Below are 13,517 nucleotides of genomic sequence, written 5' to 3'. Positions count from 1 at the left end.
ATATATACTCCACACTGATCAAATTCACAATAATTTTCTATATAAAAAGAATAAAAATGCATTTATGAAAATAAAGCTAATAAAAACTCATATAAGTACATATAAAAATAAGAGTGTAGAATCATTATTGCCAATAATGCATCTTATATAGTTCTACCTAAATAATGGAAAAACTTAGAATCAGCTGTATACATAAGAAATAAGAATCCAAATCAGGTGAATTTTAAGTGTAGTGGAATTTTCATACCCTCACATCTTTTCTTCTTCTCTTCATTTGGGTTAAATTAATTCTGAAATTATATTAAGAAAAATGCACTCTGAAATTGTATTCATTGAAATGATTACCTGGAGCTTTGGAGCACAGCAAACCCACCACCTAACTCACCATCAGCTTACAACATATTATTCCCTTTGGGGCAAAAACAATAAATACTGTGAAATATGCTCAAATTTCAAACCTCAGTAATTCTAGGTCAGACTGCCTTCCCCATTTTATTATCCTATTTTCTCAAGATGAACTTCTCTCAAGAACTATTTCTAGACAGTCTTAATGATAGGTTTCTTACCAAATGCTGGGAGACCCAAGAAAGGTTTTCTGGTGGTTAAGCTCCCAGACCAACCTCAAGTTCATGCCACCTCCCAAAACACTCATTCTTTTCAGTCTGCATTTATTTATTCTAGGACAATATGAGCAATATGTATAAATATTCTACAAGGAAATGACTAGTAACGTGAGAACATCCCACAAGAAGATTTCCAAAATTATGCCTGATTCAGTGTGTATTCATAAATAAAAATCTTTGCCTTTAAAGTTTTACTTACAATCGAAAACCTACTGCAAACATCCAAAATTTCTGTATGAAGAACCACAAAATGGCAGTTACAAGAAATAACCAGCTTTACTTAATGATAATAGTTGCTCACTGGAAATCATCCCAACCTGTTCCTTGAGAGCAGTCACCGTAGCGTCCAATTTCCCCTGCAGGGACGACACCTGCTCTTCGTACTTCTTGGTGAGGCCCGTAACAACGCTCTCGTGCTGCTCCCGGGCACGCTGGAGGGACTCAGAGCGGTGCAGCTCCAGCAGCTGCTGCTTCAGGCTTTCCAAAGCCATTTCCGTGGTTCTGGACTTCCTAACCATCTAGCAGAAAGACACAAGATACCCATGTTTTCGGTATTCTGACTCTGTGCTCTCTTTATGCACTCTAACTCTAAAAGTCAACCATGCTTTAATGACAGAAGAAAAGAAAGGGTCTCCCGACAGCGGCTCTAGTTCCTTAAGACTTCCCTAGCTGGGACCTCCCAGGCCCATAGTTGCTGCAAACATTATTCACTGGGGACAAAAAATCTGTAGTTACCTAAGATGGCCACGGGGTACCAGACAAGGAATCTACAGCTACTGCACTTGTCCCAGTACTGTTTGCCATGCGGTGTGAGCCAAGTGTGGGGGACAACCCAAATGTTAGGTCACAGAAAAATGACAACTATTTCTTGAAAGACTAATGAAACCTGTGAATGGTCACCTACTAAGAACCAAGTTTTGAAAGCTATAATTGTACAGTTGCAAAATAATGGTGCAGTAAGCTAAATACTAGCTCCCAAATCCATATCCTAATCCCTGAAACCTGTAAATACCTCATATTACATGGCAAGAGAAAAATTGAGGGTGTCGACTGAATTTAAATTGCTAAACAGATGGCCTTAAAGAGATGAGCCTGGATTACCCAGGTGGGCCCAATGTATCCACAATGATGCTTAAAGAAGGAAAACTGAGGCAGAAAAGTCAGAACCAGTGACTTCTGGCTCTGAGGGTGGAAATCAGCCATCAACCCTTTGCATGCCGCCTCTCAAAGCTGGAAAAGGCAAACAAATGAATTCTCTCCGAGATTCTCCAAAAAGCAACACTGCCCTGCTGATATCTTAATTTTAACCCAGTGAGATCCCTATCAGACTTCTGGCCTCCAGAACTGAAAGATAATAAATGTGTTGCTTTAAACCACTAAGTTTTTGGTAATTTTTAGAGCAACAACAAAAAAAAACAAAATATTTGGTGATTCTGTTAGTTTCTTTTATTTTAGTCTTTCACTTATGCTACTTGCCTTTTGAAAAATGCAGTTTCTAACTTAGATGACAAAGTTATAAGCTTTTACAACATAAAATCAATTCAACTTCTTAATCTAATACCTCTATCAGTTTTCAAAAATTTTTAAATGCTAATAATCTACTGCAATATTGTGATTTCGAAGAAATATATATTTGGTCTTCATTGAAATTTCCTAAGCGTTCAGAGTGATAAAATGTGTCCTTTGTTATGTTACTGAGGTTGATTTTTCACCTAAGGATGGGGGCAGGTTGCCAATTAAACCAACCCTGTGATTAGAGGGTTGGAACTTTTAGTACCAACCCCTGACCTCCAGGGAGGGAAGAGGGGCTAGTGGCTGAATTAATTACCAGTGGCCAAAGATTTAATCAGCCATATTATTCAATGAGCCTCCAGAAAAACCTGAAAGGACAGGGTTCAGAGAGCCTCTGCGATGGAGAACGTGCGAAGATGCAGGGAGAGTGGCACTTGGAAAGAACAGGAAAGTGCACACCCTTCCCGACACCTCGCCCTATGCATCTCTGCCATCTGGCTGTTCCTGAGTTGTAACCTTTTATAGTAAACTGCTGACCTAGTAAGTAAAATGTTTCTATGGGCTCTATGAAACCCTCCTGCAAATTAATGGGACCCAAGGAGGAGGGTCAGGGGAACTTCTGATTAATAGACCGTCAGTCAGAAGTACAGGTAACAACCTCAGATGACAACTGGCGTCTGAAGTTGGTGTAGATAGTGTAAGAATTGATGAATTCTTCAGAGCTTGGCTAGTGTCTCAGAACTGCTTGGTGTTGGTTTGGGGAGGAGAGCAGGGGAGCCTTGGGGGAAAAAACCCATGAGCAGGGACTTGGTAATCAAATAGCAGTCTGCCACGGAAAGCTTTGTGTGCATGCAAGTACACAAAAACAACAAACAGACTTCAGTGTGAGGAAAGTAAGAGATGAGATCGGCAGGATCAGAGGGTTGTCCTGATGCCATACTTCGTCCCACAGGTAAAGCAGGGTCATTGAAAAGCTTTAAGCAAGGGAAAGACATGAGCAGAACTGTATTTTAGAAAGGTTACTCAGATATCCATAAGAGAGACTTTGGGGAAAGGTAAAAGAACAGAGACTAGTAAAAGACTTTGGCAATAGATGATAAAATCCCAAATTAGGGACTTAAGAACAGAAATGAGGACACTCAGAATGTAGTGGATAAAGGGAAGCAGAGAAGCTGAGGTCTTGTCCAGATTTCTGGTTTATAGATGACGGGGTGGAGGAGAGCATGGTTCCTCCAAAGTTAAGGAAAAGAACAGCAGGTTTATGGTGGAAAAAAGGATAAATTTCAAAGTTCTTTGAAATTTAGTCCTACTGTACCAAAAGTTAAGTCACTAAATTTTCCATTTATGGTAAAAAGTAAATCACTTTTTAGCATAAATAATTAAGATAAAATATTTTTATCTTAATAAGTGGGCCAGGTGGCTCACTTATTTTGAAGCATCATCCCATACGCCAAAAGGTTATGGGTTCTATCCTCGATCGGGGCACATACCTAGGTTGTGGGCTCAACCCACAGTCCAGATGCGAATGGGAGGCAACCGATTGATGTTTCTCTCCCCCACCCCTACTCCCCTCATTCTTCTCTCTCTAAAAATTGATAAATATATCATCAGGTGAGGATTTAAAAAAAAAATTTACCTGTTCTTCGTTAACTTTTAATGCTTGTATTTGAGTCTCCAGTGCTTTTATTTGTGCTTCAAGTTGTATCTCTCTTTCTTTTCCATTCTGAAAGAGTTTCTGTGATTCTCGAAGGCTGAGGGTCAAGCCATCCTTTTCATCTAGAATGTTAAAAATGTTCATACAAACAATATATTACTGTAAAGGAGCCCCAATTGTCATAATCTTTATCAAATATCAGATTTATATTACATATAAATGTTGATGCATTCAATTTAATTCAGATAATGAACTTTAGTTGATTTAGAGAAAACTAAGAAAGTTCTAAAAGAGAATACCTGAGTGACACCAAAAAAATTTAGAGAACCAGGACCACTGCCTTCAAAAATCTTATTGTATCCCTTTGGGGACCAAAAGATTTCCTAATAATGATTTCAACATCTGTTTACTTGAGAAGCTACAGAGATGTGACAAACCCTAATTAAAAAAGAAATCTGAGGATGAACTACTTTTTATACATACTTGCAGTGAACTCTTGAATTCACCTAATCTTAAATTCTTCCCACGTACTTTTCTTAAGATTTATTTAATTTTTAGAGAGAGAGGAAAGGAGGGAGAAAGAAACGGTGAGAAACATCAATGTGTGGTTACCTCTCAAGTGCCCCCTACTGGGGATCTGACCCACAACCCAGGCATGTGCCCTGACTGGGAATCAGTACAGAGACCCTTTGATTCACAGGCCGGCACTCAATCCACTGAGCCACACCGACCAGGGCCGACATACTTTTTTACATGATAGCCCGCAAATTCTTCTCTCAAAATAAATTTTATGAGCATTATAGAAAAAGACTTTTATCACTATCAATTAAGTTTGATACGAGCTGGAGTTCAGTCTATGAATGAAAGTTCTGCAATGACCAAAACTACAGAAAACACTAGGAGTTAGCAATTATAATTTGAATCTGCATTTTTTCTGTGCTTCTCCCATCTATGGCTCCATTTGCTCCTTGGCACACCTAAAGGAGTTCCAGATCACTAACTCTTATGTGGATTAAAACATTATGCTAATTTGTAAACTCAGAAAAGGCCTTACAAACTAAACACAAGTCTCTCTGGGAATTGTAATACTTCATCCAAAATAAATTAAACAACTTTTTACGGCACAATGCTATCAGCATAGTTAAAAAATGTGCATTTATTCCAAAAGCCTAACAGAAAGAGGGGAAAAAGGGGAGAAAATGATGACCTCAAAAGAGTATGTTCTGGAAAGAAGTAATTCCAGGAAAGGTGTCAAAAATCCTGGGTTTGGTTTCCTCCTGACTGACTCCTTATGATCTCTCTGACCAAGTACATCAATTCTCTAGGCTTCATATTTAAAATAAGATTCTGGAAACAAGATATCTATCTCTAGCGTACCTCATAAACAACCGACGTTATCTTACCTTTGATTATCAGAAGCTGGTGGTTCAGATATCTGATTTGATGCTCACTTTCATTTAACTTTTCAACTAAATTGTCTAGTTGTCTTTCTTTTGCTTTGTTAAGAACCTGCAGTTGAATAATCTGCATATTTTCTGTAGAATCTGATTTGGAATTAAAAACAATTTATTAGATAAAAGAAAACCAAAATATAAATTTGTGGTCATTTAGGGCAGTGTTTTTCAAACTGTGGATACAACTCATTAGAGTATCATGAAAATAATTCAGTGGACTGTGAATGGCATTTCTTAAAAATAAAATGAAGAATATAATAGAACATATCAGAGTGCATCATGTAGTACAAATGAGTATTATTTTATGAAATTTGTTGTTATATAAACTTATATATATTAGTATTGTGGGCTGCATCTCAATGTAAAAAATGTACTTCTCACAGTGGTCACTGCCAGAAAAGTTTGAAAAGTCACTGGTTTAGAGTATAATCCTTAATCACTATCATTTTGGCTAATTAAAAATAAACATATATATCAATGTGAATGAAAAAGAGGCTGTGCAATAAACCTGACAAGCTCAGGGGAACACATAGTAGGTCTGACAAGCCCTGTGACCAAAATGAACCACCCAGGATGATCTGATCACAAATTCCTACCTGGGCAGGTCATAGCAGGTAGTCACGTCCCAGACCCTATAGCATCATTGGCCAAAGTCAGTCTTTCCACTTAGTGAGCCCTGTCCTTTGCTCTTATGCATCTAGGACAATATTCCTTTGAAATGTCAGAGTAATTTTCTTTTCCTGCCCCTTGAAGGCACAACCACAGGCATCAAAGCACAAGACCACAGAAGCCCTCATTGCTATCTTGTTCCTCACATACCAGCTGTATGCGCTGTGTCAATTATTCACTACTATCCTATACCCGCCAATGTGAAAGAAGTGTATGTTTCTCCATTTTGCTTCTTATCCAATCTTAGAGATTTTCCTGTTACGCTTTCTCCTACCACCAATGCATTTCACTGCACCTTCCCTATGTCTTCTCCTTTGACTCTAATGGATGAAATAAGCTGCAGAACTGCCATTTTCCAGCACATATCACGACACATGCTTCCTGGCACGTGTTATCAGTTTGGCTCAGAGAAACTCATAAAAATTCTCTACAGGTTTGGACATTTCTTATGTTGACACCAATTACAGCGGAATAGAGTTCTATGCTCTCAAAAACTGAAAAATAAGTATGTCAGTTTCTCAAAAAACTATTTTTAAAGGAAATTCCCAGATATCCTCCTCAAAATATTTTATTTTAAGCAGGAGTGGGGATTACAGTATATTCATATTTATGCTGGCACTTAACTGCTAAATTAATAAATAGATTAGTAAAAGATTTCGCAGCCTTTCAGAAATGATTACAATCATTTTAGGGACCACTTAAAAATGACTGGGAGGGAGAGAAAAAATGATTCATAGGAGAAGGATAATGATTCAACTACACAATGACAGTTAGTAGAAGATGAGTATTTGCTCCTCTTTGCTAGCAAATAAAGCAGGCCTCTCTTTAAAAAAGAGATATGGTTAAAGTCCAAAAGACCTGAAGATTGAAAACTTTGTTACCAGTCAAACTCCTCTCGTCTGTTCTACTCCTCTGGGTAGAACAGAACTAGCCCAAGAATAAACACAGGGTACATGCCCCACCTCTCTTCAAAGCCATTTTTTTGAACGACTGTTGCTAGGAAGCTGTAATCACCAAATCTGGCACCACCATTAAGTTATTTAATGACCTTGCAAATGTCAAATTTAGGCAAATGTGCCACTGACTTCAACAGAAAATAAATCAACTTAATAAAATGCAGATTAAGAAAGTGATAAAAAGGTTATACACGCAGACCAGCCAACTGAACGCGGGAACTGAAAGAGTAAACACTGGGACCCAGAAACACTGTTGGGTGCTTATTTACACAGCCCAAACCAGTCTGACACACACACTGTCCACTTCCTCATTTCTTCATTCCACAATAACTTATAATCAAAGAGAGGCCAGCCCTACGTTTGCATTGACTCCCTCGAGGGCATGTGAGTCTGCAGCCCCAGTGTAAGGCAGATCCCATGCTATGAAGTTAGAGCATGAAGCCCAGTTTTCTCCTTGGTGAAGCCCTGGAAAAACCTAGAATATCCAGTATGACTTTCCCCTCACTGCTGCTGCTGCTGCTGTTTTTTTTTTTTTAATCCTTGCACGAGGACCTTTTTTTCATTGCTTTTTAGAGAGAGAAGGAGAGATCCCCCACTTCTTAATTGTCAAATTAACAAACAAAAAACTTGCTGCCACCCTCTGGAATCACACCATTTCTTCGACATGTACAACAACTAGAAGTTATTTCACATGCCAGAGAGTATGACAATGAAAGTTGGATCTATGAAAACACTAATTCAGGTCAGAGTACAAGTTTTGATTTTTGGTTTTGGTTGTTTTATCTCCTCAAAATGCTCTAGTAGCACTTTTCTCATTCCCATATTTATACAGAGACAAATCCAAGAGACTTTTTTGGTGTCATGTGACTAAACCTGAGATAGGAGTCTAATTTAAATTCTGAACCTGAAGCAATTTATGTCAGAGCTAATTATTACATGAAAACTTGAAAATCAAGAGAAAAATATTGAGATGATAATAGCTCATTTACTAAGTTATATTTTTATATAATGAAAAACATAGGACTGAAGGGGCAACTACATTTCATTTTCCAAATTAGACTTCAGTTATAAAAACATAAAGCTAATGAAAAGTCTTAACCAACTACAGTACTCAAACATATGGTTGAGAAAATTTTATTTTAGTTTTTTATTATGGAAAATATCAAATACATAAGGTGGAGAAAAGAGCATAATGAATTCCATGAACTCATCACCCAGATTCAACAATTAGGAACTCACATCCAGAATCTTGCTTTCTTTGTCCTCACCCCACATTACGCCCCAACACCACAGTATTTGAAGTACATCTAGACTTCATACCAGTTTATTCATAAATACTTCAGGATATATCTCTAACAATAGGGCTCTTTTAAAAAAACCAGCCATCATTCAATTACAATACTTAAAAAAGTAATAATTCTTGAACATGTTTAAAATTCTCCAATTGTGTCATTAAGAGATAAATATAAACTTGATACATACTTTCATTAGCCCCTAAAAACTGTTGTTGCAGGCCTTCCAATGTGTCACCTCCTGCTGCCTCCTGGGTTGGTGAGTCATCATTCTGTGCAGGAGCCTGATATGGTTTGTATGTCACTGTAAATGGTTCCATCGCTTGACAACTGGGGCCTTGTGATGTACCAAATTGCTATTATAAGATGATAAATGAAACGGATGATTAGGATTTGGCCTTTTCTTCAAAAATTACCTGAATTAGGCACCTTAATTTTGTTACAGAACTTAACTGTGGTACAATTACAAATTTTATACATACATCTTTGCTTTTAGAAAACTTACTTAACACTGTTAATTCAAAGTCTGCAAAATGTAATTTCACACATTTTAACTGTACTTTTAAGCATATAATGGGCCCATTGCATAAATAACACTCAAGAATTCCAGTACGACTATAGAGAAATACATAAGAATGATTTATATGATGTCAACAGCTTGGGAACATAAAGGTACACATATTCAATAACAAGAACATGTGTTACAAGGCTTCTTATATAATAGGTATTCAGTAACTTCTGTGGAATGAATACTATTTACAGAGATAGAAAAGAAAATGACTACCTTAAAAGAAAAAAAGTTATCCTGTCATTGGGTGACACAGAATAGCTATTGGCAAAATGAGGCTTTCATTGTCTTTAAGAAAGTCTAAGAAGCCACTAACTGTATCCTAAGGTCTTACTTCATTAAACTCTGCCAGGGTTTTAAAAAAAAAAAAGTGTTTCTTTCCTTGGCATTCATCCTGTCTATTGCTATATCATCACAAAATAGATATCAGCTTTGAAGTGGCTGACCTAAAATTTTTCATAAAGTGGGTGAACTAGAAAGTCACAGTAATTAGTCACCTACATAAATTTACTGCTTTAAAACTATATCAAGATAACTGATCATAGCTTCTCACCGAAGCATAGTAAAGTACTAGAAGCCAGAAGCAGCAGTAAATGAGGGTGGTCATTCTTCAAAAAACTTAATTTTTAGTGTTTAATTAGCTGTCTCCATAAAGCCTCTATTTTAAAATTCTGACCTAAGATCATGATTTCATTAGACTGTAAACAGAAAACAACATGACTAATTCAGCACGCGCCTGAACAAATGCACTCAGAAATTTTTATACTTAAAATAAATCTTACTATTGCACTTATATACATTTTTTAAATATACACATACGTGTGGGCACAAATACGCAACTTCTTGAAAGTCAAGTTCTTATAATACCTGAAAATGATTCCTTTGAGGATCTGCAAATTTAATTATATTGGCTGGTTGGTTATTAAATTCCTGCTTCTGACCTTTGGTGTATGGCCTAAAGTTTTCGGGAAGGCGATATAAATCAGTCTGCTCATATTTACTCGGAGGACTATAACCACTTCTGCCTTCATCTTCACCTCCTTCAGGATGATAGCCAGGATGCTGGTCTTCGGTCTTACTTTGATTCTCTTCCCAGCCATTGCCAATTTTCTCTCCAGGATATATATCCCGAACCTCATTACAGTCCTATTAGATAACAAGAGTAAGACAAAAGCACTAAGATCTAGTCCCGCCCTCATCAAAATCAATGTCACAGCAGATACTCACATGTACACTTTTAGATTTAGGCAGCACCTGATGGTCATTCCAGTTCATCTCCAATGGCTCAGAACAATGAGGTCTTGAGAAAAATCAATACTTTAGATTTAGATTTAGAGCCTGTCATTCATTTGGACATAAATATCCCAAAGAACCCTAGAATTTTAACATGGTTTCCCTCCAACCTTGACCTATAAGTTTAAGAATTAGCCCACAATTTTATAATTGCATACATTATTATTACCTGCACAGAATCAAAAGACAGACAGAACCGTAACACACAAGTGCAAGTGATTTCACGTCCTTACCCTCCCTCTGTGTCATCCTCGCTGCAGTCCGAATAGTGGAACTCGGGGGAGGACAAGTCGTCATCCAGCATATCATGAGGCAGGTCTGTCAGTAACTGCTGCAACTGAGATAAAAGTCAGCATAAATATCACACTGACTTAAAAAGGAGATGCCAAACCGAAGCTGCCTGGTAATGAGTAATTGACTGTGAAAGTCAAAGAAGTTCCTAATTTCTACATTCAATAAATATCATAAATTCCACATGAATTATTTTCATCATTTCACTTGGGGAGAGGGGAATAGATAATTTCAAAATTTCTATCAGAAGGCTTCATTTTTTTCTACAAAGGTCCTGGTTTTAAATACACACAAATTACATCATAATTTAAAAACTTCTTTATGGAAGCACAACAAGCCATCATAATGGTATAATCCCTGTATTATGTTATCACGGGGTAGACTTGAATCTCAGAATCCTGTTCTACCAGAAACCAAACCTTGGGCACTTGATAATCAGACTTTCCCCAGGGAATCTGTGTAGCCAGACGCACTTTGCCCAGGCGGTGAAAATAACAGAAGCAGCAGCAGGTGGCCTAGAATCCCCTAAAAGCTCTAATGCTGTGACAAAAACCTCTTGGGAAGTGACTAATTAGTAGACAACCATCTAATTCCAATGATGAAAGGATATACAATACTTGGCTGTTGTAAAACAGTTGAGTAAAAAGAGGGCTGTAAGATTCAGTTTACAGTGAGCACTCTCAAAAGCATAATTTGAAAACTGACAATAAAAGCATTTGATTTTGCTTTCCAATTTTTTTCTAAAAAACTCACGTCTTTAGTATTCTGCCTATAAAAACTAGAGACAGAATAAATTCATTCAAGTTTCAAGATAAACTGTAATAAAGAGATGAACTGTCTAATTTGTTGAATTTTAATATCAGCAAACGTCGTTCTTCAAATCCCAATACAATATCAAATCCCAATACAATATCAAATCCCAATATAACTGTAACAATCAAATTCAAATACTATATCACTAGATAGGAGGGAAACTATAATGACTTCTCTTTCAAGTTAAGCACCAGTTAAACTGACCAGTTGGCTGAATCCCTCCACAGCACATAAATTAATCCCACAAAATTATGCAATGAGTGAATTTTAAAGATACCAAATACTCTACACAAAACCTCAGAGGAAGAAAATGAGACACTTTTTGTCTATGACAGATTTTTCCATTTTCTCTGTCATTATAATAAAAGAAATAAAATGTAGCTTTCAAACATACCTGAGTATTGTATTTATAATAAAAAACTTTCATAAACAAAATACATATGCTAAAAGTTAAGTAAAAGTATTTAAAGAAAGGTCTGAAAGCTATGCTCCAATTATTAGCTTGGTTTGGTGAAGTCACATTGGGAATGGACATGGGCTGTGAGAAGCGGGGAGGGGCACTTCCTCAGCCCCTTACACATTTCTTATGTTCACTGGATGATTTCTTTTAAAGGTTTTCTCAGTCCATTAGGTTCTTTACAAATCAAACAGGAAAAAATAGTCTCTTCAATGAAAAGTCATCTTCATCTCAAAATCTAGTTGATACTAATACAAACAAGCCAGGCCTTGATTTATTGGCCACCTGTTCGTGCAGTATAATTGAAAAATCATTTTGAGAATTAGCAATATCACCACTGACCAAAAATATAAAGAATAAGAAAACAAAGGAAACAAAACTAAAAACAGTACATATCAACATATTAGTATATGACACGTGCCTCAAGTGAAAGGTAATAGTGATCTTACACTCAAATTTTCCTAAGACAAAAACCATCTATGAGGTCTTTTAAAATAGTCCAACCTGTTTTGTCTATAATTATGTATCACTGCTTTAAGGAAAAAGACTATCCCCACACATTACACAGGAAAGGAAAATAACAAAATAAATCTTTTATACTTACACCAAGTAAGGACTCCTGTACAGAAAGAATATTTTCTTCTAAATCTTCAGTGAGGTTCAAGTACATAGCCTTATAATTCAAGGGAACCTTGACAGGGACATCTGAACAGTACATTTCTCCCCCTCACAAAGACACAAAAAGCTACACAATAATTAAGCAGCTCTTGTATCTTTCTTTGTGACACCACAAATGTGTAATTAAAAAAGCATTAACAAAACTGGCATCTGTAAAGAAAATATGAGTATAAGCAATAAGTTCTAAATGTTTCTGGGTCCACAAGTAACTTATCAAACCAGTAAAATCATCTCTGTAGTATATAGTGCCTTATAAAATATTTTTTATATGTGCTAACATTTTAAATTGTTTCATTCACCTTCAAAAACTTTCTCTACCATGTTCTTTGGCATAGCTGGGCCATATTCCTTGACTTCCATAACTTTCAGAGCAGAGAAGCAAAATGAGCTAATCCCTCCTAACAAGGCATTCAGGAACAAAATCCCACCCACCAGGCTTCCGTTTCCCAGGATCAAAATGTGCCCTCCTCTTTACTAGGTGACCTGAGCCAGACACAGTCAGTGACTGACCTTGGCCTACATGAGAGCCCCTCCCTAGAGGTCCCAGAACCAACATACCTGGTGGGCAGCTTCAGACAACAACAGAGCTCTACACAATTAGCACGGCAAATGACACCCCCACAAGGAGACTCAGTGAGCACCAGAGCCCTGCTAAAGGAAATCCTGCCTGGTGGGGTGAGTCCCCCACAACAGCTTGTCCGCGACAGCCTTGGCCAGTCCTCAAGGCCAGTCAGCCTGAAGGTCAATCCTACCCACTGACACGCCGACAGCAATCAAGGCCCAACTACAATGGAGGGCACACACAACTGAAACAGGGACACGCCTGGAGCACCCAGCTCAGGTACACAGGGAGGTTGCACCACTGGGCCCAACAGGACACCTACTACATAAGGCCACTCCGCCAAGACTGGGAAATGTAGCAGCTCTACCTAATACACACAAACAAACACAGGGAGGCAGCCGAAATGAGACCAAGAAACATGTCCCAAATTAAAGAACAGGAAAAAATGCACGGGGGGAGGGGGGTGCGGAGGGAAGGACTAAGCAAAATGAAGGCAAGCAATCTACCAGATGCAGAGTTCAAAACACTGATTAAAAGGTGCTCAATGAACTTAGAGAAAGAACAGGTGAGCTCAGTGAGAACTTTTAACAAAGAGATAGGAAACAAAAAAGAACAATCAGAAATGAAGAATAAAATAACTGAAATGAAAAATACATTAGATTGAATCAACATCTGATTAGACGAAGCGGAGGACT

The 13,517-nt window shown here is 37.5% G+C and overlaps 1 protein-coding gene across 1 annotated transcript in view; it reads right to left on the bottom strand.

Annotated features, from left to right (window-relative positions):
- The window catches only part of CEP152 (centrosomal protein 152), an 81,856-nt gene that overhangs the window by 54,840 nt on the left and 13,499 nt on the right, over nucleotides 1-13,517 (bottom strand). Inside the window, exons 3-9 of the mRNA XM_054565456.1 lie at nucleotides 10,255-10,358; nucleotides 9,956-10,028; nucleotides 9,596-9,874; nucleotides 8,351-8,516; nucleotides 5,193-5,333; nucleotides 3,772-3,911; nucleotides 941-1,141 (exon numbers count right to left, since the gene is read on the bottom strand). Coding sequence (XP_054421431.1) covers nucleotides 941-1,141; nucleotides 3,772-3,911; nucleotides 5,193-5,333; nucleotides 8,351-8,516; nucleotides 9,596-9,874; nucleotides 9,956-10,028; nucleotides 10,255-10,358 — 1,104 coding nt within the window. The remainder of the gene's footprint in view (nucleotides 1-940; nucleotides 1,142-3,771; nucleotides 3,912-5,192; nucleotides 5,334-8,350; nucleotides 8,517-9,595; nucleotides 9,875-9,955; nucleotides 10,029-10,254; nucleotides 10,359-13,517) is intronic.

Source organism: Pteronotus mesoamericanus, unplaced genomic scaffold (genome assembly GCF_021234165.1).
Source record: "Pteronotus mesoamericanus isolate MK-2021 breed Mesoamerican mustached bat unplaced genomic scaffold, CSHL_Meso_final contig_164, whole genome shotgun sequence".
In the NCBI taxonomy this organism is placed as follows: Eukaryota; Metazoa; Chordata; class Mammalia; order Chiroptera; family Mormoopidae; genus Pteronotus; species Pteronotus mesoamericanus.
This window is presented reverse-complemented; position numbering and strand designations above follow the sequence as displayed.